The sequence below is a fragment of the Salvelinus alpinus genome, chromosome 12 (genome assembly GCF_045679555.1).
Source record: "Salvelinus alpinus chromosome 12, SLU_Salpinus.1, whole genome shotgun sequence".
Taxonomy (NCBI): Eukaryota; Metazoa; Chordata; class Actinopteri; order Salmoniformes; family Salmonidae; genus Salvelinus; species Salvelinus alpinus.
In genome coordinates, this window is record NC_092097.1 from 51,719,683 (window position 1) to 51,745,619 (window position 25,937).

Sequence of the window (25,937 nt, forward strand, 5' to 3'; positions counted from 1 at the left end):
GGATGGGATTTGAGAAGAAACAGCATGTACAACTGCTGCTGCCTGGGTAGAGTGACTTGTTCACTCAGTCGAAAGACTGCATTTAATTATAAGCTATTTACATTTACAATAAGCTATTAACATTTTAAGACATTAGGGACCAGTTTCCCGGACACATATCAAGCCTGGTCTTGGACTAAGACATCATTTTATTGGAGAATCTCCATTAGACATAAGACAATGCATAGAGGGCTGGTTTCCCAGAAGTCCTGGACTATAAAGGATCATACTGTTATTATACTATACAGTACATTAGACATCTTTATCAGCCAAGATGAGTAGATTCCCGTGCGAAGTCAGTCAGAGATGAAGATGGCAACAGACTGTGGTGAAATTCCTTTACATTTAATTCTGCATTTTTATTTGGATTTAACTTAAATCTGCCATTTAACTAAGCTAAAACACAACCAGTAATAGCACTATCGTCTGTCTGTGGCCTTTTAGTACGCGTGCAAAACATATGGTATGTGTATTTAGTCATTATGTCATTTGGTTAGAGGGTGAATGGAGACATGCAGCGAGTTATAAGTGAGGGGTCAAAGGTTATAATGGCCATTAAGGATGTGGAGGACGAGGGATGATAAGGCAGGATATTCCTCCCAAATGGAACCCTATTCTCTATATAGGGCACTACTTTTGACCAGGTCCTATAGGGCCCACAGTACACTACTTTAGATCAGAGCCTATAGGGCCCACAGTGCACTATACTGTATATAGGGAATAAGGAGCTCTTTGGGAGGCAATCAAGTTGTTGTATAGAGGAGGATGAGAATAGAGAGATTTACAGATGTAGAATAGATCCACATGGTTGATGGGAACAATCAATCGGATGGACAAAACGTTATTGGTTAGAGTCCATTAGCTGGATCTAAAATGGGAATGAGCAAGTATCTCTTATCGATAAGAGAGATGTCACTCAGCTCCAAGGAACGGACTGCTCTGAACCCTCAGCTCCAAGGAACGGACTGCTCTAAACCCTCAGCTCCAAAGAACGGACTGCTCTGAACCCTCAGCTCCAAGGAACGGACTGCTCTGAACCCTCAGCTCCAAGGAACGGACTGCTCTAAACCCTGAGCTCCAAAGAACGGACTGCTCTGAACCCTCAGCTCCAAGGAACGGACTGCTCTGAACACTCAGCTCCAAGGAACGGACTGCTCTGAACCCTCAGCTCCAAGGAACGGACTGCTCTGAACCCTCAGCTCCAAGGAACGGACTGCTCTGAACCCTCAGCTCCAAGGAACGGACTGCTCTAAACCCTCAGCTCCAAAGAACGGACTGCTCTGAACCCTCAGCTCCAAGGAACGGACTGCTCTGAACACTCAGCTCCAAAGAACGGACTGCTCTAAACCCTCAGCTCCAAGGAACGGACTGCTCTGAACACTCAGCTCCAAGGAACGGACTGCTCTGAACCCTCAGCTCCAAGGAACGGACTGCTCTGAACCCTCAGCTCCAAGGAACGGACTGCTCTGAACCCTCAGCTCCAAGGAACGGACTGCTCTAAACCCTCAGCTCCAAAGAACGGACTGCTCTGAACCCTCAGCTCCAAGGAACGGACTGCTCTGAACACTCAGCTCCAAAGAACGGACTGCTCTAAACCCTCAGCTCCAAGGAAAGGACTGCTTTAAACCCTCAGCTCCAAGGAACGGACTGCTCTAAACCCTCAGCTCCAAGGAACGGACTGCTCTTTACTGTGCACTAGAATGCAGATTCTAAACACTCTATTCCCCATGGGGCCTACGCTGTGGGAGCAGTATCATTCAACCTTCTGCATATCCCTCTTTGAGATACAGTATACTGTACATGTTAGTGTTGATATTGTCTTTCTACACAGAAATCCTCCATGGACGATTACCACGGTGATCTCGGAATATTTTGTTCACTGTGAGATTTGTTTATAAATTCTGCTTTACTTACTTACTTGTTTCACATCAAACCCCTTTATTTTACTTATCAAAGTTAGCTGTACCTACAGAACGTAGATAAGAATGTAGATCTAGGTGTACTGTATATAGAACCACCACCAAGGTGCCCTGGACAGCTCCAAACCACCACATCGTAGAGTAAACTACAGACTGACAGACTGACAGAATGTACAGACCACCCCACCATACAGACTGACAGACTGACAGGCTGTACAGACCACCCCACAATACAGACTGACAGACTGACAGGCTGTACAGACCACCCCACCATACAGACTGACAGAATGACAGGCTGTACAGACCACTACACCAAACAGACTGACAGACAGTACAGACTGATAGTAACACAGAGAGACATGCAGACCAGACAGGAGTTCTATGTTCGAATCTACGTACACTCTAAACACATTCTAGAGAAGAGCTAGCAACGAGCATACACCAACACACGGGGGTAAGGGCAGGTGGGAGGACAGAAGGGTTTGGTTTAATTCCATTCCAATTCTAATCAACTCAGGAAGTACACTGAAATTCCAATTCTCTTCAATGCTTTTCAATGTGGACAATTTAGAATTGGAATTTTGTTTACATTCTGAATTGATTGGCATTGAAATTGAATTGACCACGACCCTGGAGACTTGATACAGTAAGTTGTATCAACATGAATCACCTCACTCCAAGCTACAAACCTAAGTAGCTATTCTGAGCTACGTCCTCAAACATGGGCCGGTTGGAGTGTGGCTCCAGAGTTTTGTACACCAGCGCATCTTCATCGGGACTAGCCATGAACAAGAGCCCTGCGGCCCGAGAGAGAGGAAGAGAGAGAGGAAGGAGTGGGAGGGGAGGGGTGGAGGGAGTGGAGGAGGGGAGGTGGTAAAGGGGAACAGGGTGACAAGGAGAGAGAGAGGGAGTGCAGGTGAGAAAGGACTGTGCTGTGATTGTGTGTTTTCTTCTTCCTGGTACCAGTGGTTTGTGGGTAAACCACTGGTACGTGACAGAAGGACGACAAGACTGACTCACGCTGTACCCAGAATGCACTGCCAGAACTGTCTGTAGGGGAAATGCAAACCCACTGACTCCAAGAACAGACAGACTTAGCCTGGTCACAGATCAGTTTGTAATGTTTAGCCAAATTCTCTATGTTGTTTTAGACAACTCCTTTGACTATGATATAAGCTGATCCCAGATCTGTTTGTGTCTTTAGACAACTCTGTTATATAGCCTGGTCCCAGATCTGTTTGTGCTGTTTAGCCAACTGCTCTGACTATGAAATAGCCTGTTGCCAGATCTGTTTGTGCTGTTTAGCCAACTGCATGGCCTATGAAATAGACTGGCCCCAGACCACTTTGTATTTTTTTAGACAATTTCGGTATGGCATGACAGAAATTTGCTACCAAAGTACAAGTTTTATATATATCGTTTACTATATTTTATTATACTATAATGAGATTATTACATGCAGATACACCAACAGGCCATGTCGACTGTGAGATAATAATATAACTCTTTTAAGTAACCTATTATTATATTGTAGTATTTCTGACCCCACCAGTTATGAAAGGTCTGTTGGTATCCACAGGGCACCGAGTCTCTCTGCGTGATTGGTCCATTCCTACGGTAGCTACTTCATGATTGGTCCATTCCTACATTAGCTACTTCATGATTGGTCCATTCCTACATTAGCTACTTCATGATTGGATCATTCCTACGGTAGCTACTTCATGATTGGTCCATTCCTACATTAGCTACTTCATTATTGGTACATTCCTACGGTAGCTACTTCATGATTGGTCCATTCCTACAGTAGCTACTTCATTATTGGTACATTCCTACGGTAGCTACTTCATGATTGGTCCATTCCTACAGTAGCTACTTCATGTGGGAAAGTATTCAGAATATTGAGGTGGAGCTCTGGTGAATCACACTCATACAAAGAGCAGGGTCAGGGATGGCCCATACGGACAGGAGAGAAACAGAGAAACAGTACAAGGGTGTGTCTGAAATGCCACCTTTTCTCTATGTAGTCCGCTACTGGTCTGCACCGCACTGGTCTGGGCCAGTCTGCCTTTCTAGACCCATGTTGGTAGCTACTCTGAGTCCTCTAGGTCTGCGATAGGTATTTATTTTGGGTAGAGTGTGTCGTCAGTTGTCATCCTTCCCTGGCCTTCTCTCATGTCCTGTCCTATGCTGTGCTCGGTGATCTCTGGTGAGACAGTGCAGCAGGCAGACAGCTGTGTGAAAGGAGCAGGAGAGGGCTGGGCAGGGACGGTCCTACCCAGGTAACTATGGTAGGGTACAGGGATCAGCTGAGCATTCAGCTGTTTCTCATCCGCCACTTCATAGGGCCCGTCGTCATAGAAACCCAGATCCAGTAAAGTCTGGTTTAGTAGCTGGACACGCATCTCTCCTGGAAGTAACAGAGTTAGAGGACACAGACAGACAGACACAGACAAGCATTCTCTCTCTCTCTCACACACACACACACACACACACACACACACACACACACACACACACACACACACACACACACACACACACACACACACACACACACACACACACACACACACTCTCTCTCTCTCTCTCTCTCTCTCTCTCTCTATTGCCAAACACACACACTTTCATTTTCAAACACATACAAAACAGATATATGTACAGGACAAAGTAAACCATCTCTAGGGTTCCACAGTGAAAATGTCAAGTAGAATATCATGTAAATTGTGACTCCACCTAAGGCCTGTTTAATATATGAATATAATAATGATCCATAATTCCAGCCATGTTGATCCCTGACATTAAATAATGACAGTTCCATCCATCAGCCCATTAACTACCTGCTGGGAATCAATCACTTTGATCGATCAGTATGACTGCTGAGGCCAGTCACTAGGCTTATCAGCAGGCAATGATTTGTCCACTGAAATACATGTCATTTTATGAAAACAGAATTGATGGCTTCTGGGTAGTTTTTTTCAGAACGCTTTTGCATCTAAGACAATTGTAAGGGAAAAACTGACTAAAAAACTCCAATAATATATTTTCAGTCTAACTCCATCATTTTAGAAAGTGCCAAAAATATTTTCCCGATTCAATAAGTAAAGTAAAGGCATACTGTATAGTAGCTGAATCGACACAATAAGACGTGTATGAAAACATCTGACAACAAGCTTTGACTTAACTACCATTTGAAACACCTCAGCTGTCAGTCATCACTATTTAACCTGTATTTATACAGGTGTGTCTCAATGAGATTAAAAAATGTAATGTCTGTCACTGTACCTTTCCAGTTGTACGTTCCAGGAGCTCCGAACATGATAAATTGGTTGTCGGGTGTGAAGGCGGCAGACAGACCCTGCTGACAGAAGCCAAACTGTTCGTGTCCCTGGGGTCGCCCCTCACAGAACTTCCACTCTCCTCCGTCTAGGTCATCCCTCTCGGTTAGGTCCTCACTGAGCACGTAGCAACGCCCGATGGGGTCCCGCGTCTCCGATGGCTGGCCCGCGCGCTGACGCAGCTCGTACAGATGGGCACACGCCTGAAAAAAGGGGCAGGAGATTAATAGAGTAGCAGGTTCATTGATGAGGTCCTACAGGTCTGCTTCATTGATGAGGTCCTACAGGTTTGGTTCATTGATGAGGTCCTACAGGTCTGGTTCATTGACGAGGTCCTACAGGTTTGGTTCATTGATGAGGTCCTACAGGTCTGCTTCATTGATGAGGTCCTACAGGTTTGGACAGAGGCGGCAGAGAAGCTAAGTAACTGGAATAGATGGTCTACTACACTACAGACATGCTAAACACAACTCGTACAGGTGGACACAAGTTTGCTTCATTAAAGAGGTTCAACAGGTCTGGTTCTTTGAATTGGTCCCACAGGTCTGCTTCATTGAAGAGGTCCCACAGGTCTGATTCATTGAATTGGTCCCACAGGTCTGATTCATTGAAGAGGTTCAACAGGTCTGGTTCATTGAAGAGGTCCCACAGGTCTGGTTCATTGAAGAGGTCCCACAGGTCTGGTTCATTGAAGAGGTCCCACAGGTCTGCTTCATTGAAGAGGTTCCACAGGTCTGGTTCATTGAAGAGGTCCCACAGGTCTGGTTCATTGAAGAGGTCCCACAGGTCTGGTTCATTGAAGAGGTCCCACAGGTCTGGTTCATTGAAGAGGTCCCACAGGTCTGATTCATTGAATTGGTCCCACAGGTTTGGTTCATTGAATTAGTCCCACAGGTCTGATTCATTTTTTATTTTTTTCAATTTAACTAGGCAAATCCGTTAAGAACAAATTCTTATTTACAATGACGGCCTAAGAACAGTGGGTTAACTGCCTTGTTCAGGGGCAGAACGACAGATTTTTACCTTGTCAGCTCGGGGATTCAATCCAGCAACCTTTCAGTTACTGGACCAACGCCCTAACCACTAGGCTACCTGCCGCCTCTTCATTGAAGAGGTCCCACAACTCTGGTTCATTGAAGAGGTCCCACAGGTCTGAACAGAGGCAGGAGCAGTAGTACTACCATCTCAGCATAACTTAGACAACTACAATAGATGGCTGGCTATTCTACAAACATGAGTTATTCCTAACTCAGCGTTTCCCAAACTCGGTCTTGGCTACCCCAAGGGGTGCACGTCTTGGTTTTTGCCCTGGCACTACACAGCTGATTGAAATAATCAAAGCTTGACGATGAGTTGATTATTTTAATCAGCTGTGTAACGCAAGAGCAAACAAAACATGCACCTCTTAGGGTCCCGAGGACCGAGTTTGGAAAACGCTGTCCTAACCACTCAAACTGACCAGGGAAACCTCTGGACCCGAGCTACAGGCTCTAACCAGGGCCTGGAGTTGGTCAGGGAAACCTCTGGACCCGAGCTACAGGCTCTAACCAGGGCCTGGAGTTGGTCAGGGAAACCTCTGGACCCGAGCTACAAGCTCTAACCAGGGCCTGGAGTTGGTCAGGGAAACCTCTGGACCCGAGCTACAGGCTCTAACCAAGGCCTGGAGTTAGTCAGGGAAACCTCTGTGTGGTTGTGTATTGTGTACTAACCACCACCTTTCCTCCAATCCCCTGGCTCTTGACTGTTACTCCTAGCCACTGGTTGTCCTTGCTTTCCCAGTCGAGGTTTACGTCTCCATCGATGTCCACGCGCTCGCAGTCAAACTCCTCGCTTGTGATTGGACAGCGGTACAGAGCGCCAGGGCGCTTCCTCTGCATCATGCCCAGTCCTCTGGCCCGTGGCGCCCCCACCAGGATCCTGTTAGCAAGACACACAAACACACATGAATTTCTATGGAAATGGACAATAAAAGTATCGTAGCGTAGCAAATTGTATTATATTATTTCATACTGTATGTGATTGTTTCCGGGAGATCCATTTAAACGGGTAATCAGTAGTTGCTGCATCTATTTTTGGACTTGTAAATTAATTTATTGTTACATTTTCAATGCTTAGCAGGACAGAAGATGGTCTAATTCACATTCTTATCAAGAGAACAACCCTGGTCATCTCTCTGCCTCTGATCTGGCAGACTCACTAAACACAAATACTTCATTTGTAAATTATGTCTGAGTGTTGGAGTGTGCCCCTGGCTATCCGTAAATTAAAAAAACAAGAAAAATGTTGCCATCTGGTTTGCATTATATAAGTATTTTTAAATTATTTATACTTTTACTTTTACTTTTGATACTTAAGGATATTTTTAAACCAAATACTTTTATAATTTTACTCAAGTAGTATTTTACTTGTTGACTTTCACTTTTACTTGAGTTATTTTCTATTAAGTTATCTTTCCTTTTTATTCAAATATGACAGTTGCTTACTTTTTCCACCACTGCCTTTTAGGCCAGGAAAGCTTCCTTCACACACGACTGTTATTAGGAGCGTAGTCTCTCATGACAGACTGATCGAAACACAAATGATTAAGTAGCTGGCCAGCACACTCAAGATTTGGCTCTGGGTTCTGGTGATACTGGCAACATTAGTCACCCCCTGACCAGTAAACACTGTGGACACCATACTGTAGTTATGGACTTTTATTGGTTCCTGGAGATGTTTCTGGTCAGCTCACATGGTCAGAAAACAGGAAACCCTACTGACCCTACTGTCTAATGTTTTGGTTTGAAAAATGCATCTGGACACGGTACCAGCTTTTTTATTTCACCTGGCTGCCAATTTGAGGAGCCGCCTGAAGAGTGAGAGGAATGGCAGATAGAGGAATCCACCAGTGCTGAGGCAGAGGGCTCGTAGTGAGGACGACTGGCTACTTTCTGAACTTTGTGTGGTGATCTTTCTGGCGCCCAGAGCTGCTGAGGCATCAGCCAAATGGATGTTACACAGACTGGACGAGGAGAAGTCCAGAGGCTATAAGACTCAGGCTGGTTCCCAGACTTGACCTCCTACAAGATCATCAACAGACTCCATCACCATCATCTACCATCCTCTGACCAGCTCCCTCCCCTCAAGCCATGAACCGACCCTCTCCATCTTCAGAGGATACAGATTTCAAAGACTTGGCCTCTATTGGTTGACCTGTCATGATATATTGCTTGTTTTTTGTTTTTTTGATTCTATGAAACGTGATATAGAAATGCAATAAATGACTATTATTGTTACGTATGACCTGCTCTCCTGAGCTAGTTCGTTTAGATGTTGTATATTTGACATGTTGTTAACGACTACCTCAGTTACTTTCAGTGAGGTCTCTATTCTTTGACACACCAAGCATCAACATATTACTGGAAGGTTGTATCTATCCCTGATACTACTATGTGTTATCATGATTCCCACCCCCTCCTATCTTTTGTAACGGTTGCATTTTCAGTGGCTCTGGCTTCTGCCTTATACGGGCTGGCTGGTCCAGGGGGCTGGCTGGTCCAGGGGGCTATTTAAAAACGCACCGTTGAACAACATTCCAACCAACCAATTCTCTCTCTCTCTCCTCTCTCTTTCCTATCAGCCATCGTATGGCACAGGCCCGGAAGCTAGACACAGAGAGAGAGGGGGAGAGTGGGAGAGAGAGAGCAAGAGAGAAAGAGAGAGGAAGAATGAGAGTCAAGAGAGGGAATTAGAAAGAGCAAGAGCAAAATAGGGACAGAGAGAGAGAGAGAGAGAGAGAGAGAGAGAGAGAGAGAGAGAGAGAGAGAGAGAGAGAGAGAGAGAGAGAGAGAGAGAGAGAGAGAGAGAGAGAGAGAGAAAGAGAGAAAGAGAGAAAGAGAGAAAGAGAGAAAGAGAGAAAGAGTGCATGAGAGAGAGAGAGCGAGAGAGAGAAAAGGGGCATGTTCAGAATGAGACAAGTCTTTGAAATGGCTATAAATATGGTCTAGCTGAGGGGAATGCTAGTAGCTAGATGTCGTTTTTTCTCCCCAATTTCCTGGTATCCAATTGGTCGTAGTTACAGTCTTGTCTCATCGCTGCAACTCCCGTTGCTTCTTGACACAATGCCCATCCAACCCGGAAGCCAGCCGCACCAATGTGTCGGAGGAAACACTGTACACCTGGCAACCGTGTCAGCGTGCACTGCGCCCGGCCCGCCACAGGAGTCGCTAGTGCTCGATGAGACAAGGATATCCTTGCCGGCCAAACCCTCCCTAACCCGGACGACGCTGGGCCAATTGACGGCTGCTAGAATCTTGACTAGAACCCAAAAATTTGATCATATTACTCCAGTGCTAGCCTCTCTACACTGGCTTCCTGTTAAGGCAAGGGCTGATTTCAAGGTTTTACTGCTAACCTACAAAGCATTACATGTGCTTGCTCCTACCTATCTTTCCGATTTGGTCCTGCCGTACATACCTACACGTACGCTACGGTCAAAAGACGCAGGCCTCCTAACTGTCCCTAGAATTTCTAAGCAAACAGCTGGAGGCAGGACTTTCTCCTATAGATCTCAATTTTTATGGAATGGTCTGCCTACCCATGTGAGAGACACAGACTCGGTCTCAACCTTTAAGTCTTTATTGAAGACTCATCTCTTCAGTATTGATTGAGTGTAGTCTGGCCCAGGAGTGTGAAGGTGAACGGAAAGGCACTGGAGCAAGGAACCGCCCTTGCTGCCTCTGCCTGGCCGGTTCCCCTCTCTCCACTGGGATTCTCTGCCTCGAACTCTATTACAGGGGCTGAGTCACTGGCTTACTGGTGCTCTTCCATGCCGTCCCTAGGAAGGGTGCGTCACTTGAGTGGGTTGAGTGACTGACGTGATCTTCCTGTCTGGGTTGGCGCCCCCCCCCCCCCCCCACCCCCCTTGCGCTGTGCCGTGGCGGAGATCTTTGTGGGCTATACTCGGCCTTGTCTCAGGATGGTAAGTAGGTGGTTGAAGATATCCCTCTAGTGGTGTGGGGGCTGTGCTTGGCAAAGTGGGAAGATCTACTTCCCTCTCCCCTTCTCTCCCCCCTCGTCACACCCTCTGTCTTGACACTGTTTCCTCTACAGCCCCCGACCACCTTCGCATGTGTAGCGGACATAAGTCGGTTATGGGTACGTGATGAGGTAGCCCCACCTGCGCACTTCAAAACCAGTGTCTGCCCTCAGCCCAAGAGGGATTTTCTTCTTGGCCTAAGACGTTGGTTGCTCCTGTGGGAGACCCGGGTTCATGTCCCTCGTGTTACACAGATACGCACCCAGCCAGCCCTCTAGTCTGACAGCCAGCCACCCAGCCAGCCCTCTAGTCTGACAGCCAGCCACCCAGCCAGCCCTCTAGTCTGACAGCCAGCCAGCCACCTAGCCAGCCCTCTAGTCTGACAGCCAGCCACCCAGCCAGCCCTCTAGTCTGACAGCCAGTCACCCAGCCAGCCCTCTAGTCTGACAGCCAGCCACCCAGCCAGCCCTCTAGTCTGACAGCCAGCCACCCAGCCAGCCCTCTAGTCTGACAGCCAGCCACCCAGCCAGCCCTCTAGTCTGACAGCCAGCCACCCAGCCAGCCCTCTAGTCTGACAGCCAGCCACCCAGCCAGCCCTCTAGTCTGACAGCCAGCCACCCAGCCAGCCCTCTAGTCTGACAGCCAGCCACCCAGCCAGCCCTCTAGTCTGACAGCCAGCCAGCCACCCAGCCAGCCCTCTAGTCTGACAGCCAGCCAACCAGCCAGCCCTCTAGTCTGACAGCCAGCCACCCAGCCAGCCCTCTAGTCTGAGAGCCAGCCAACCAGCCAGCCCTCTAGTCTGACAGCCAGCCACCCAGCCAGCCCTCTAGTCTGACAGCCAGCCACCCAGCCAGCCCTCTAGTCTGACAGCCAGCCACCCAGCAAGCCCTCTAGTCTGACAGCCAGCCACCCAGCCAGCCCTCTAGTCTGACAGCCAGCCAGCCACCTAGCCAGCCCTCTAGTCTGACAGCCAGCCACCCAGCCAGCCCTCTAGTCTGACAGCCAGTCACCCAGCCAGCCCTCTAGTCTGACAGCCAGCCACCCAGCCAGCCCTCTAGTCTGACAGCCAGCCACCCAGCCAGCCCTCTAGTCTGACAGCCAGCCACCCAGCCAGCCCTCTAGTCTGACAGCCAGCCACCCAGCCAGCCCTCTAGTCTGACAGCCAGCCACCCAGCCAGCCCTCTAGTCTGACAGCCAGCCACCCAGCCAGCCCTCTAGTCTGACAGCCAGCCAGCCACCCAGCCAGCCCTCTAGTCTGACAGCCAGCCACCTAGCCAGCCCTCTAGTCTGACAGCCAGTCACCCAGCCAGCCCTCTAGTCTGACAGCCAGCCACCCAGCCAGCCCTCTAGTCTGACAGCCAGCCAGCCACCCAGCCAGCCCTCTAGTCTGACAGCCAGCCACCCAGCCAGCCCTCTAGTCTGACAGCCAGCCACCCAGCCAGCCCTCTAGTCTGACAGCCAGCCAGCCACCCAGCCAGCCCTCTAGTCTGACAGCCAGCCAACCAGCCAGCCCTCTAGTCTGACAGCCAGCCACCCAGCCAGCCCTCTAGTCTGACAGCCAGCCAACCAGCCAGCCCTCTAGTCTGACAGCCAGCCACCTAGTCAGCCCTCTAGTCTGACAGCCAGCCACCCAGCCAGCCCTCTAGTCTGACAGCCAGCCACCTAGCCAGCCCTCTAGTCTGACAGCCAGTCACCCAGCCAGCCCTCTAGTCTGACAGCCAGCCACCCAGCCAGCCCTCTAGTCAGCCATCTAGTCTGACAGCCAGTCACCCAGCCAGCCCTCTAGTCTGACAGCCAGCCAACCAGCCAGCCCTCTAGTCTGACAGCCAGCCACCCAGCCAGCCCTCTAGTCTGACAGCCAGCCACCCAGCCAGCCCTCTAGTCTGACAGCCAGCCACCCAGCCAGCCCTCTAGTCTGACAGCCAGCCACCCAGCCAGCCCTCTAGTCTGACAGCCAGTCACCCAGCCAGCCCTCTAGTCTGACAGCCAGTCACCCAGCCAGCCCTCTAGTCTGACAGTACATCTTTTGCTTTTCAACATCTCCTTCACCAGTCTTACTGATGTGTTCCAAATGGCACCCTATTCACCACATAGTGCACCTTAACAGCCCCCTACAACATAAGCTTACTGTTACCCTAATAGCACAACAGACTTCCATGGAAGTACAGTCATGCATGCCACAGAAGTGATCTTCTCACTTAATGAGGTAAAACCTACATGACTGTGTCCCAAATGACACCCTATTACCTATATAGTGCACTATGTAGGGAATAGGTTGCTATTTGGGATACAGTCATGAGAAACAGCATCTGACATTATTATCAGACCAGGGTTCAAATACTATCAAAAACATGTTAAATACTTTATCTGGGCTTGATTGAACTTGCCTGGCACAATGGAATCAATAGAATAGTCACAACAGTTCCAAACCCTACACATCCGGCACACCAGGAGGGCTAAAGGAAAGATATGGAATACTATTTGAACCCTTGTCTGATGTATTAGCAGCCGCCGTCCATAACCTAGTGAATCTAAGCTAAGCTAAATAAAGGGGACCTGGGTAAGGGAAACAAGTTATCACTAAAAGCATGATAAAAAGTTTAACCCTGTAAACAGCAGCATTCATCTAGTCCTCTGGTTTTTAAGGTAATACTTAAACTCTCCCACGTATTGCATGTACAGTAGACACACATTACGCAGGCAGGTGTTTGGGTCCACTGGGTCAATATAACATCTTCCATGCAGGAAAGTGGAGCTAGGTCTATGCTGAGAGGAATACACTGGTGCGTTGGCTTCCAACCTGTATTTGCAGCAATAGGAGCTTAAACTCACCTAAAGATCCAGTACATATGAAGTAAAACACCTCATACGATATCTATAAGGCTTTACTCACAAAGACACACATCAATTCTGAAATTCACGGAGGGATTCATAGCACTTTCAACACGCAGTTACTATAGATATATAGGTTCTGGCTATGCAATGTTCACTGCCAAGGTTATTTACCTTGAATGAGATGCACTGCTGTTTCCAAGGCTTCTTCTGCTATATGCATATTGTATGTTAATCTGCAACAGAAGAAGCCCTGAAAACAGCAGTGCGTCTCCTTCAAGGTAAATTGACTTGATGAAGCCGACTGCAAAATACATTGTTCGTTCCATTTGTCGTTGAAATGCAATCAATAAGAAAAGTACCAATCAAAATTCAATCAATGAACATTTTATCAATCGATATTCGATCAATCAAGGTTGGTCATTGTTTTTGTATTGCAGTCCACAATATACCATTATTCCAGCTAAATACAACATCTCCTCTCTTAGTTATCTCATCTTTCCATAATCCACGAAGGGCAGATATCCACACCCATAGAGATCCTATTAAAGTTCCAGAATAGGCAAAAAAACGGCAGCCATATTGGTCAGGGAGAAATCAAAAACCAGTCTAATTAGAATGAATGGCAGTAGAAGCATAATCCTGATTTTACTGGAGGAGGAAAATAAAAGTAAGGCATGTGATATATCAGAAATTATGTAATAGAATTATTATCAACCTAAAATATTGACATATAATTAATTATATGGGTTTTATAAACATTTTCTGTGTAAATAGCCTCTAAACCACAGGAGGCTGCTGAGGGGAGAACGGATCATAATAATGTCTGGAATGGAGCAAATGGAATGACATCAAAGACCTGGAGACCATGTGTTTAATGTACATGGTACCATTCCACTGATTCCGCTCCAGTCATTACCACGAGCCTGTTCTTCCCAATTGAGGTGCCACCAACCTCCTGAGCTCTAAACTATATGTAACATTTTGTTTTCTTGGAAAGCTGCAAGTGCTATTATATGATCCAATATCAGTACTTGTTGCATTCACAACTTGTCTAAGTCCTATCCTCAACTGATTTGAGCCAGTGTGTGGCTGTCGATTGACTGCATTGTTTTAATGGAATGTTGGCATATACTCCGAGTCAATATTTAAGTCCTAAGGAATTCCCCTCGACCAAAAATTTGGAAAAACAAAACGTTCTTTCCCATTGACCCCCATTGTGAAGAGCCAACTTCGTCATCGATTGTTTGTTATACAGAAATAAGAAAACATGCTGAAGAGCTGCTGTGTTTTTCAATGTATATGTAACCAGGTCAAAAATCCCAACCCACAGTGTTCCCACTTAGGGAAATAGAGCCTGCGAGAAGAGCCCTGTGGCTTCAGGCCATTCAGCGTGGGAGAGTGGGAAATGTGGGGACCCGGTGTCCAAGTAGGCTATACATAGCTATGTTGTGGAAAACATATCATCACAGGCAAGACATTTAACTTGTTTAGTGTAGTCCGTTTGTATCTCAAATCACTACTTGTAGCTGTATACACTGAGTGTACAAAACATTAAGAACACCTTACTAAAATTGAGCTGCACCCCCCCCCCCCTCCTTTTGCTCTCAGAACACAAGGTGTCTCCACAAGGTGTTGAAAGCGTTCCACAGGGATGTTGGCCCATGTTGACTCCAACGCTTCCCACAGTTGTGTCAAGTTGGCTGGATGTCCTTTGGGTGGCGGACCATTCTTGATACACACCAGGAACTGTTGAGCGTTAAAAACTTAGCAGCGTTGCATTTCTGGACCCAATCAAACTGGTGCGCCTGGAACCTACTACCGTACCCCGTTCAAAGGCACTTAAATCTTTTGTCTTGCCCATTCACCCTCTGAATAGCACACATAACAAAGCATGTCTCAAGGCTTAAAAATCCTTCTTTAACCTGTCTCTTCTCCTTCATCTACACTGATTCAAGTGGATTTAACAAGTGACATCAATAAGGGATCATAGCTTTCACCTGGATTCACCTGGTCAGTCTGTCCTGGAAAGAGCAGGTGTTCCTAATGTTTAGTTCACTCAGTCCAGTCCGTTTGTTTGTTTTGTTGGTCGTGGCTAGCTTAATGTTCTGGTCAGTAGCTAGCTAGCACTCACTCACGTGGCTGCTAGCGGCGTCAGGGAAGCCCTAAAATAATATCAAGTTTTTCTAAGTAGTGAGAACGCTCAGGAGCAGGCAATGTTGAAAAGTCATCTTTAGACATATTGTACTTTTCTGAAATGTAGTTTTGTAATTGACTAAAACACCCAGACAACAAGAACATTTGGTTTGCAAAAGGTAAAGTTTTTGCTGTGAACCAATGGGGTAACCCCATGTGTTGTTTTCCCCTAAGGTGGGCGGAGCCGCGACTTTCTATCTAAAATCAACTGGGAGTATTGACAGTACATTTGAAAAATGCATAGAATCATTCCTCTTAAACTGGCTGGCTAGCTAAAAAACATACAGTGCAGATAAATTCTTCAAATTCATTATTTTACACAAAGTCTTATCACAGCTCTGGCAAACCATGGTTGACCGACTCCCCGACCAGCATGGGTAACCTTTATCCCATCACATGACCATTCTAGTATTCTAATTCCTAATGCTATGTCCACACACCCCGCTCCCTCTCCCCCTGGCTTGATGGGGTATCTGGGTGTTGAGTGTGAAGGTGACAGAGTCTGTTGGAATGCCCTCATGTAGCCACCAGTACCACAGAATCCTTAACACACACACACACACACACACACACACACACACACACACACACACACACACACACACACACACACAGACAGACACACACACAGAATTCCTGGCCTGCCAACACGAGCCACAGTGTGCACCTGTATTAAACACTACTATGTGACAGAACAGGACTTCTCTCATGATCAATTCACAGTTCCATTCAGAAAGCTGCACATTTTCCCATGATGTGAATGTCCTCCTGAAGACTCGTGTTAGCTCCCTCCCTGAGATATTGCCTAGGCTTAGCTCAGTAGGCTAACATGGTCTTCAGTCACACAGACAATTCCCACCAAAAAAGGGATAGATGTAAACTCATTGAAAATGTGTAATGATTCTGGGATTCTTCCTGAAGATGAAAGAAAGATAGCCTATTGTCTACAGAGAGACAGACAACCAACAAAGGCCCGTATTCGAACAGACCCAGCACAAGGTGCACCTGTGTAATGATCATGCTGTTAATCAGCTTCTTGATACGCCACACCTGTCAGGTGGATGTATTATCTTGGCAAAGGAGAAATGCTCACTAACAGGGATGTAAACAAATTTGTGCACAGAACTTGAGAGAAATATGTTTCTTTTTGTATGGAACATTTCTGGGATCTTTTATTTCAGATCATGAAACATGGGACCAACACTTTACATGTTGCATTTATATTTTAGTTCAGTTAAGATTCAGTGGTTGTAAAGATGGGGAAATGTCTGTCCATAATAAACAGAGATGCCCTGCAGGCTGCAGATTAGTCTAATCTTGATTATTGTCCAGTCATTTGGTCAAGTGCTGCAAAGAAGGACCTAGTTAAGCTGCAGCTGACCCAGAACAGAGCAGCACGTCTTGCTCTTCATTGTAACCAGAGGGCTAATGTTAACACTATGCATGGCAGTCTCTCTTGGCTAAGAGTTGAGGAGAAACTAATTGCATCACTCCTTCTTTGTATAAGAAACATTTATGTGTTCAAAATTCCAAATTGTTTGTATAGTCAACTTAAACACAGCTCTGACACACACACTTACCCCGCCAGACATGCCACCAGGGGTCTTTTCACAGTTCCCAGGTCCAGAACAAATTCAAGGAAACATACAGTATTATACAGAGCAATTATTGTATGGACCTCTCTTCTATCTCATACTGCTCAAATAAACAGCAAACCTGGTTTCAAAGAACAGACAAAGCTCCTCTCCCCTGTTTGACCTAGATAGTTTGTGTATGTATTGATATATAGGCTATGTGTGCCATTTTTACATTTATGTAGTTCTGTCCTTGATCTGTTCTTGTCTATTAATGTTCTGTATTATGTCATGTTTCATGTTTTGTGTGGAACCCCAGGAAGAGTAGCTGCTGCTTTCACAACACCTAACGGGGATCATAATAAAATACCAAATACACGTCTCCTATTATTGACTGATAGGACTATTAAAGACACATTTATTATTGACTGATAGGACTATTAAAGACACATTTATTATTGACTGATAGGACTATTAAAGACACATTTATTATTGACTGATAGGACTATTAAAGACACATTTATTATTGACTGATAGGACTATTAAAGACACATTTATTATTGACTGATAGGACTATTAAAGACACATTTATTATTGACTGATAGGACTATTAAAGACACATTTATTATTGACTGATAGGACTATTAAAGACACATTTATTATTAACTGATAGGACTATTAAAGACACATCTATTATTGACTGATAGGACTATTAAAGACACATCTATTATTAACTGATAGGACTATTAAAGACACATCTATTATTGACTGATAGGACTATTAAAGACACATTTATTATTGACTGATAGGACTATTAAAGACACATTTATTATTGACTGATAGGACTATTAAAGACACATTTATTATTGACTGATAGGACTATTAAAGACACATTTATTATTGACTGATAGGACTATTAAAGACACATTTATTATTGACTGATAGGACTATTAAAGACACATTTATTATTGACTGATAGGACTATTAAAGACACATCTATTATTGACTGATAGGACTATTAAAGACACATCTATTATTAACTGATAGGACTATTAAAGACACATTTATTATTGACTGATAGGACTATTAAAGACACATCTATTATTCACTGATAGGACTATTAAAGACACATCTATTATTGACTGATAGGACTATTAAAGACACATCTATTATTAACTGATAGGACTATTAAAGACACATTTATTATTGACTGATAGGACTATTAAAGACACATCTATTATTGACTGATAGGACTATTAAAGACACATCTATTATTGACTGATAGGACTATTAAAGACACATCTATTATTAACTGATAGGACTATTAAAGACACATCTATTATTGACTGATAGGACTATTAAAGACACATCTATTATTAACTGATAGGACTATTAAAGACACATCTATTATTAACTGATAGGACTATTAAAGACACATCTATTATTGACTGATAGGACTATTAAAGACACATTTATTATTAACTGATAGGACTATTAAAGACACATCTATTATTAACTGATAGGACTATTAAAGACACATCTATTATTAACTGATAGGACTATTAAAGACACATCTATTATTAACTGATAGGACTATTAAAGACACATCCCCCTATTATTGAGACAAAACAACCCCTTTCTTGTCACCCCATTCACCCTCATATCCTAATTGTCCCCATCACACACACACACACACACACACGCACACACACACACAAAACAGATTCACACACAGATTCACATACACACACACACACACACACACACACACACACACACACACACACACACACACACACACACACACACACACACACACACACACACACACAGAGATAAAGCAACATCTCACGGCACAACGCCAAGCCCCTATTCGACCTAGATATTTTGTGTATTGTATTTATATGTAGGCTATATGTGCCATTTTTAAATGTATGTAGTTCTGTCCTTGAGCTGTTCTTGTCTACTAATGTTCTGTAATTTGTCATGTTTCACTCACACTTACACACACCCCAATCACCCTGGTTCCCATGTGGTTACTGAGGAGGATGCTCACTGACCCCTACACACAGGATCCTGTCCCCCACCCCCCACCCCCCACCTAGACCCCTAGTTGTCCTCCATTCTCCACCCCCACCCCCCACCTAGACCCCTAGTTGTCCTCCATTCTCCACCCCCACCCCCCACCTAGACCCCTAGTTGTCCTCCATTCTCCACCCCCACCCCCAGTGATCCCATCCTCCCATGCCCCCATCCCTCACCCATCCTCCCATCCCCTAGTCATCCCTCCCTCACCCATCCACCCTACCCCCAGTCACCCCATCTCTCCCTCACCCATCCTCCCATCCCCTAGTCACCCCTCCTTCACCCATCATCCCACCCCCAGTCACCCCATCTCTACCTCACCCATCCTCCCATCCCCTAGTCACACCTCCTTCACCCATCCTCCCACCCCCAGTCACCCCATCTCTCCCTCACCCATCCCCCAGTAACACCTCCCTCACCCATCCACCCAGTCACCCCTCCCTCACCCATCCTCCCATCCCCCAGTCACCCCTCACCCATCCTCCCATCCTCCCATCCCCCAAACCCATGACACTCTCCCTCTCACTGACCTCAGCTCCTCTCTCAGTTAGTGACTGAGCAGCCGTTCCTTGTGTGACTCAGACAGCTTGAAGGCTCCCCATATCATTATTTCAGTGGCGGCTTGTCAGCTACCCTCCGTTGTGACTCACATCTGATCTCACACAGAAGCTGTTTTTAACAAGCTTATCCTTACACTTTATGTGACACATACGACCGTGATGACACATACTTCTAGCCTGGTCCTAGATCTGTTTGTGCTGCCTTGACAACTCATATGGTCACGGTTACACTAAACAATGACCATAGGAGTTTTCAAGACAGCACAAACAGATCTGGGACCAGGCTATATTTCCACCAAAAGGGAGATGGAATGCCAACTGGAGAGAGAGAGAGACACACATCTTCTGTTGACTTTGACAGGCTATTGTTTAGACAAGCAAGTGGGACACAGGCTGCAGACACTGTGTAATCAAATCATGAAGAAAATCTGCTTATCCACAAAGAAACTCTCGTGAGAAAAAGTTGTGTCTATATTCTGATTAATGGTAATGCATTACTTTATTTGAAGATAATCACATAAGAGATAGGTTTCTAAAGGTGACTTGATGTGCAGGTAAATCATTCATTAATTCCATGTGGGAGTTAGTTGTTACTCCTCTGCGATCAGTGTCTCCCACGAACTCAGAATTATACCCTGGAGGCTGATACCTTGGATTCTAATACCCTGGAGGCTGATACCCTGATACCCTGGAGGCTGATACCCTGATACCCTGGAGGCTGATACCCTGATACCCTGGAGGCTGATACCCTGGAGGCTGATACCCTGATACCCTGGAGGCTGATACCCTGGAGGCTGATACCCTGATACCCTGGAGGCTGATACCCTGGATGCTAATACCCTGGAGGCTGATACCCTGATACCCTGGAGGCTGATACCCTGGATGCTGATACCCTGGAGGCTGATACCCTGGAGACTGATACCCTGGAGGCTCTGCCCATGACTGGAGGCTCTGCCCAAGCCCTATACTATGACCTAAACACTCTCCCTGTGTGGAAGTTGTCCTTAGCAACAGATCTGGGATTAGGTCATCCATCCTAACCTCAACCAGCGGCGTGTCCAGGGGGTGGCCAGGGGTGGCCATGGCCTTCCTGAAATCTGATTGTCTACCGCAGTGGCCCCGCAGAAATTGTGAGATCTGAAAGGTCGTCTCTGAAAATATTTATCATTTTGAGCAATACCCGCACCGACAGCAAGACTCATCAATCTCACCGGGGAAATTATCATAGCAAGCAAAGTAGTGCCCTTCTGTTAGTATGTGTAGCCCATGTATCTGGTGCTGTCTGGCCAAAAAGAGTATGACGTATTATTTTTGGCCAGACAGCATCAGATAAGTGGGCTACAGATACTAAGGCAGAGGGGAACAGTTTGCCTCGCTGGGATGCTTTCTCTGGTGAAACAGATTCAGCCTTTTATGAATTGAAGGACAACTATGAAACAAGGATAGACACAAATGACAAATCATTTATACGTTTGTTTCTCTTTTTTGTCATCATTTTTGGGGGAGGAAAGACTAAAATAGAGACACCCCAAATGTCACGGTATAATTCATTCTGGATGGCACTTTCAAGTGAATTTACTGCTGTAACAAGACTTTTGGAATTGATTCATAATTTATTTTAACAGGAAAATGAACCAAACCTAAGGTGAAGCATTTAATGTGTTAAAACATCTTAATTATATTGAAAAAATCCACCTTGGATCGATTAAGGTTCAAAATGTTATGTCCCCCCCCTAAACTGTCTCTGTGCCCCACCTTGGCCACGCCATTGACCTAAACCATTAGGGCGAGGGACTATAAAACAGACCTTAGTTCAGTGTGTAGGGGAAACTGAACTCAACACACTGAACTAAAACAGAGGGCTACAACAACTGTGTAAACTGGGGACAGGAGGGTCATGGCTTTACAGCTATATGACTTCATAATGGTCTACAGAGCAGTCTAGTCCAGACCAGCAGGGAGTCCAAGAGATTCTTTTGACAGATTTCAGAAAAGGGTGTTTTCCCAGCTGATTGTTTTTCTGTTTTCCTGATAGGAGAACAACAGCTGAGACGACTGTGGTCTGACTCATCAAACCTTTAAGTACATGTCTAATTCCCACCCTGGAGAGTACTGGACTGGACAGAGAAGGGGGAGGGGGGGGGGGGGGGGCGAGAGAGAGACAGAGAGAGAAAGAGGGGTGAGAGAGAGAGAGAGAAAGGGGGGAGAGAGAGAGAGAGAGAGAGAGAGAGAGAGAGAGAGAGAGAGAGAGATGGGGGCAGAGAAAGACAGTGACAGCTGCAATACAATACCAGTTGAATAACTATCCAGTGAGTGCATGATCCATGGATTTTAGTCATAATGGAAGTTTTCATGCTTGAGATTATTCACATATAGACTCAATGTATCTCGAGTTTCACTGATCACGTCTTTCCATTAGTATCCCATCATTGCACTGTCTGCAGCCCTGGACTATGTAAACTCAAGAACACTCTATATGTTCACAATATGTAGCCTGAAGGTTGAAATTAACAAAAGTATGAGAAAACAAACATATTCCAACTCTATTGATGATCCTTATGGCAGAATAGAATAGAATCTAGTCTAATCTCATAGAACAGAATAGAATCTAATAGAATAGAACGGAATATAACAAAATAGAATCTAATAGAATAGAATCAAATAGAACAGAATAGAACAGAATATAATGTAATAGTATAGACTAGAATGGAACATTATCGAATATAATAGAACAATATAGAATCTAATAAAATAGAATCTAATAGAACAGAATTGAACAGAACATAATCTAATATAATAGAATAGAACACAACATAATATAATAGAATCGAATAGAATAGAATAGATAGAAATCTAATAGAAATGACTAGAATAGAACAGAATCTCATAGAACAGAATAGAATCTAATAGAACAGAACAGAATATAAATCAAAATAATCTTATAGAATAGAATCTAATAGAACAAAATAGAACAGAATAGAATCTAATAGTATAGACCAAAATAGAACATAATCTAATAGAATAGAACACAACATAATATAATAGAATCGAATAGAATAGATAAAAATCTAATAGAAATGACTAGAATAGAACAGAATCTCATAGAACAGAATAGAATCTAATAGAACAGAACAGAATATAAAACAAAATAATCTTATAGAATAGAATCTAATAGAACAAAATAGAACAGAATATAATCTAATAGTATAGACCAAAATAGAACATAATCTAATAGAATAGAAGACTATAAAATGTAATAGAATACAATAGAATCTAATAGAACAGAATTTAACAGAATATATTCTAATAGAACAGAATTTAACAGAATATATTCTAATAGAATAGAATATACTATAACAGAATAGAGCTGAGGTGGATACTGCTGCAGAACTACGCTTTCCTTAATGTGTTGTTGACCCCTTGTAAATGTCCTAGAGGACAATAGTGCCTCCTCCAGATCAACCCCACGCAGGCATCTTCAGCATCTTCTTCTCATGTCACCACCTACCCCCTCACATCCTGCCCCCCTCCCATCCTGCCCCCCTCCCATCCTGCCTCCCTCCTATCAGATCAATATGTGAATGGCCATTTCCAACAAGGATTTCTTATCTTTTATAATTTCTTATTGTTGTGTGCATTGTTGAGAAGATACCTGGAAGTAAGCATTTCGTTGGACAATGTATACCAAAAAGAACTTGACTTGAACGTGACTGGAGGGGGAAGGAGTGACCCCGAGGTACCAAGTCTAAAGATCCACCCACCCCCATTAAAACCCTCTCTCCACAAATAGGCGCTCCAGAATCCATGAGATGTGTACACGTGTTAGATATTGATTGATACGTGGCAGGGTGCAAGAAAACAAAAGGTTATGGTTCATTTAAAATGGATGCCAAGCAGATGCATGGATGTTTTAGATATAATGGAAAATCACGGAAGACGGCCAACTAAGAGAACATGAATAAGACCAGTGAAATGGAACAAACCAGCAGGCAGGCATCCATGCACACATCTGGCCATTTGGGAATGCTTAATTGCTTAATCTGCACCCAGTCCACACAGTATATCCCCCCCCCCCCCAATTAATTCCTGAATAAATATTGAGCCAAGCCATTGACTGGTCCTTTAGCATTCTGATCACACTGCCTGGTCCCCTTGGCTGCCGGTTCAGTTCTACTTCGGTAAGCATTCCACTCAGACCAATCCGCTGTCTAGCCTCGAGCCACAGCAGTAGGTCATCTGTTTACATGATCTGCCCCCTGCTATCCTACCTCAGGTGTAACCAGGCCTTTATGGATTCTGCTAAACTGACTGGGAGTGCTGGTCTGCTGCCTATAGTATGCTCCCATTCAACATTCATCAAATTATACATTCCACTTTATATAATAATAATTACAATATGAATACCATTTCGCAGAAACGAATTAGAATCATGTATGCACATATTTACATATGGGTGGCTCTAGCAGGAAATGAACCCACAATTCATGGCAGTGTAAACACAGTACCAACTCTGGTCCAACTGAGCCACACAGGATTTCCTGTGGTGATTTACTGTGTGTGTATATTTATACACTAAGTGGACAAAACACTAGGAACACCTGCTTTTTCCATGATATAGACGGACCAGGTGAATCCAGGTGAAAGCTATGATCCCTTATTGAATCCATTTCAATCAGTGTAGATGAAGTGGAGGAGACAGTTTAAAGAAGGATTTCTAAGCCTTGAGATCATTGAGACTTGGATTGAGGAGGAAGGGGAGGGGAGGGGAGGGGAGGGGAGGGGAGGGGAGGGGAGGGGAGGGAAGGGAAGGGAGGGGGAGAGGAGGATGGAGGGAAGGGAAGGGAGGGGGAGAGGAGAGGAGGATGGAGGGGAGGGGAGGGGAGGGGAGGAGGAAGGGGAGGAATAGAGGGAGGAAAGGAGAGAGGAGCTTCATACGCCTTCCATGTCACAGTCGGGTGCTTGAGTCAACCAGAACTAATTCATGACCAGCTGAGCTGTTCATCATTGAAACAACAGAGACAAAACAACTCTCTTGTCTGGAGTTGAATTATACATCAATGATTAGTCCAAGCCAATAGTACTATCCAAGAGAGAGAGAGAGAGAAAGAGACAGAGAGAGACAGAGAGAGAGACAGACAGAGAGAGAGAGACAGAGAGAGAGACAGAGAGCGAGAGACAGACAGAGAGAGAGAGACAGAGAGAGAGACAGAGACAGAGAGCGAGAGAGAGACAGAGACAGAGACAGAGAGACTGGATCATTTTCTTGCTGTTAGAAGAAAGTAATTCTGATCCTGTAATCAGTAACACTGAAGTGTGTTCTAACTGCTAAGGAGTCACAGTGTGTGTGCTGCTCACTGCCGAATGAGCAAGCAGTTAAATTATGTTACACACACACACACACACACACACACACACACACACACACACACACAAAGACAGAACAACGGAGCAGAAGGTTTGCGCATCCATCAGATCTTAGCTAGCAGTGTTTCTCCCTGACTCTGCAGATTGTCTTTCCCTGTCTGTCTTGCTGCCTGTTTGCCTGCATGGGCTGCACAGTAATATTGCCAAAAGCTCTCACGCCGCTCCCCACTGAGTCTTTATTCACCGGCTCCACCGTGGGAGAATGTTAAAAAGACAGAGAGGGAATGGTGTGGGAGGAAGAAACCCCAGCAGCGTGCTGTGTATGTGTGTATGTGTGTATGTGTGTGTGTGTGTGTGTGTGTGTCTGTGTCTGTGTGTGTGTCTGTGTGTGTGTGTCTGTGTGTCTGTGTGTGTGTGTGTGTGTGTGTGTGTAAGCAACTTTGTAATACTGTAGTACACAACCCCCCTTTCTCCCCCTCGCTGATCCATCACTAACAGGTAAACACCAGTCCGTACAATAGCAACGCTCCGACATTTACGAGTCCTGGATTTGAATGGTACCTGGGAGATTTAGGAACCATAGAAAATGAGAAGAGGATAGACCTTGAAAATAAAATACTGAATTGAATTAGGGAGGAAAAGGGGGCAGGTTCATTGTTAACCCTTAAGCTGCTTTTCTAAAGGAGGGGTTTATTTGTCCATTTTAATGCAAATTAGCTCTCAGAAATGTCTCAATGTGTTTGGAATGTGTGAATGAGTTTTGTACGGTGCCCTTTCTAACACATTCATAAATGTGTGATGCAGACACAGAGAGGGACTTCTGTAGCTCCTACTGTAAGACCAGGGACTGATCATCTGCCCCCCAACAAAAAAAAGGGGTTTTAGAAAGCTGAAAACATGTTAAATGTTAAACACAACTTTATTCGGCAAAGTGAAACATGATATATTTTTGTGTGTCTTTTCGTGCAGTTTCGTTTTGTATAAAAATTAACATCAGCAGCACTGGATAAAGTTAA

The 25,937-nt window shown here is 45.0% G+C and overlaps 1 protein-coding gene across 4 annotated transcripts in view; it reads right to left on the minus strand.

The window, feature by feature from the left end:
* Positions 1–25,937, minus strand: part of LOC139536327 (integrin alpha-7-like) — an 82,587-nt gene that overhangs the window by 45,021 nt on the left and 11,629 nt on the right. For 3 of the 4 annotated variants that reach the window (XM_071336770.1, XM_071336773.1, XM_071336772.1), the window contains exons 2-4: positions 7,003–7,210; positions 5,241–5,496; positions 4,234–4,365 (exon numbers count right to left, since the gene is read on the minus strand). In XM_071336770.1, coding sequence (XP_071192871.1) covers positions 4,234–4,365; positions 5,241–5,496; positions 7,003–7,210 — 596 coding nt within the window. Of the gene's footprint in view, positions 1–2,647; positions 2,756–4,233; positions 4,366–5,240; positions 5,497–7,002; positions 7,211–25,937 lie in introns of all 4 variants that reach the window. The other variant, XM_071336771.1, reaches the window with a different exon arrangement.